The sequence below is a fragment of the Bison bison genome, unplaced genomic scaffold (assembly GCF_000754665.1).
Source record: "Bison bison bison isolate TAMUID 2011002044 unplaced genomic scaffold, Bison_UMD1.0 scf7180017864389, whole genome shotgun sequence".
NCBI classification, from domain to species: Eukaryota; Metazoa; Chordata; class Mammalia; order Artiodactyla; family Bovidae; genus Bison; species Bison bison.
Genome location: NW_011494961.1, coordinates 6,283,800 through 6,284,963, shown reverse-complemented (window position 1 = coordinate 6,284,963; position 1,164 = coordinate 6,283,800). Strand labels below are relative to the sequence as shown.

The following is a 1,164-nucleotide window of genomic DNA, read 5'->3' as shown; positions in this document are numbered from 1 at the left end:
GTCCGCCTCTTTCCGGCTCTCCGGAGAGTCCGTGAACTCGACCTTTTTGATTTCGGAGTCTTTGGAGAAGAGGCATTCAACGGCCGCCGGCTGCACGCCTGGGCCACGCGCACCCGCCCCACGTGCAGGGAGAGAGACGCCCCGGACGGCGGGGGAAAGTATCGGGGTGTGGAAGAGAGTGGGGAGGGAGGCAGGAACGAGAAAAGAGAGGGACAAAGAGCAGAGACCCAGTTAGAGGAAAGAGCGGAGGACGGACCAGTCTCCAGGACCGTCTGGCAACCCGGCGCAGGGCGATGTTCTGTCTCCGCGCCTCCCGGGCTACCAGCGGCTCTCGCGAAAAGCAGGCCCGAGGCTTGGAGACGCGGCGCGCGGTTCCCTCCCCACCCACAGCCCCCCACTAGGAGAGTCCCCCGGCGTCCAGGTTCTGATTTCCTTCCTGCCCTGGCCGGCCCCTCCGGGAAGTGCCCCTCGCGCGGCCTCGCTATAAGACCAGTGCCCTCTCGCCGCCCTCGCGTGGCGCGGTCTCAGGTCGGGCGACCCTGGCAGAAGAAACGACTCTTACCTAATTGCACACACGCCGACACTAGTTTGCGGCAGTTGGTCTCCATTCCCCGTTACCTGCAAAACAAGAGAAGGAGGCCTGTGAGAAGCGGCGGCGGGCGGGCGCACAGGGCTCGCAGGAGGCTACCTGTGGGGCAGACGACTTCAACACAAGCCATCAGGCTCCTCTCCGTACTAGGTTTCAGGAGTGTTTCTCGGACCTGGCAGTCTCTGGCAGCACAAGCCTGGCTTCATCCCCACCCTTGCCCCAGGTCCTGGACGTCTGAATGTTTACCAAAGTGTGTGAGGGGGTGGGAGTGTGTGTGTGTGGGGGATCTCTCTACAGAACTGCCGCCAATGGGTCCAGGGGCTCTTGGCCGATAAAGCCGCGTTCTGGGAACCCAAGCTGTGGAACTACTCACAGGGGTGCCTGTGTCAGGGGTTAAAAGCCCGTCTGAACACGAGGACAAGCTTAGGGGGGGGATACAAAATTTTGGTGAAGAGGACTTTCTCCGTGGGGAGCTGTGTGCGAAGGCCAGCACAGCGCTTGTCCTTTAGCTGAAGCTCAGTAAACATTTATAGAGTGTTAGAGTCAAGTTGTTCCTGTCCTAGATAGAACCCCCC

General features: G+C 61.1%; 1 protein-coding gene across 1 annotated transcript in view; it reads right to left on the bottom strand.

The window, feature by feature from the left end:
- PITX2 (paired-like homeodomain 2) overlaps positions 1-1,164 on the bottom strand; it is a 20,395-nt gene that overhangs the window by 15,439 nt on the left and 3,792 nt on the right. Inside the window, exon 2 of the mRNA XM_010858531.1 lies at positions 563-618. Coding sequence (XP_010856833.1) covers positions 563-608 — 46 coding nt within the window. The 5' untranslated portion in view covers positions 609-618. The remainder of the gene's footprint in view (positions 1-562; positions 619-1,164) is intronic.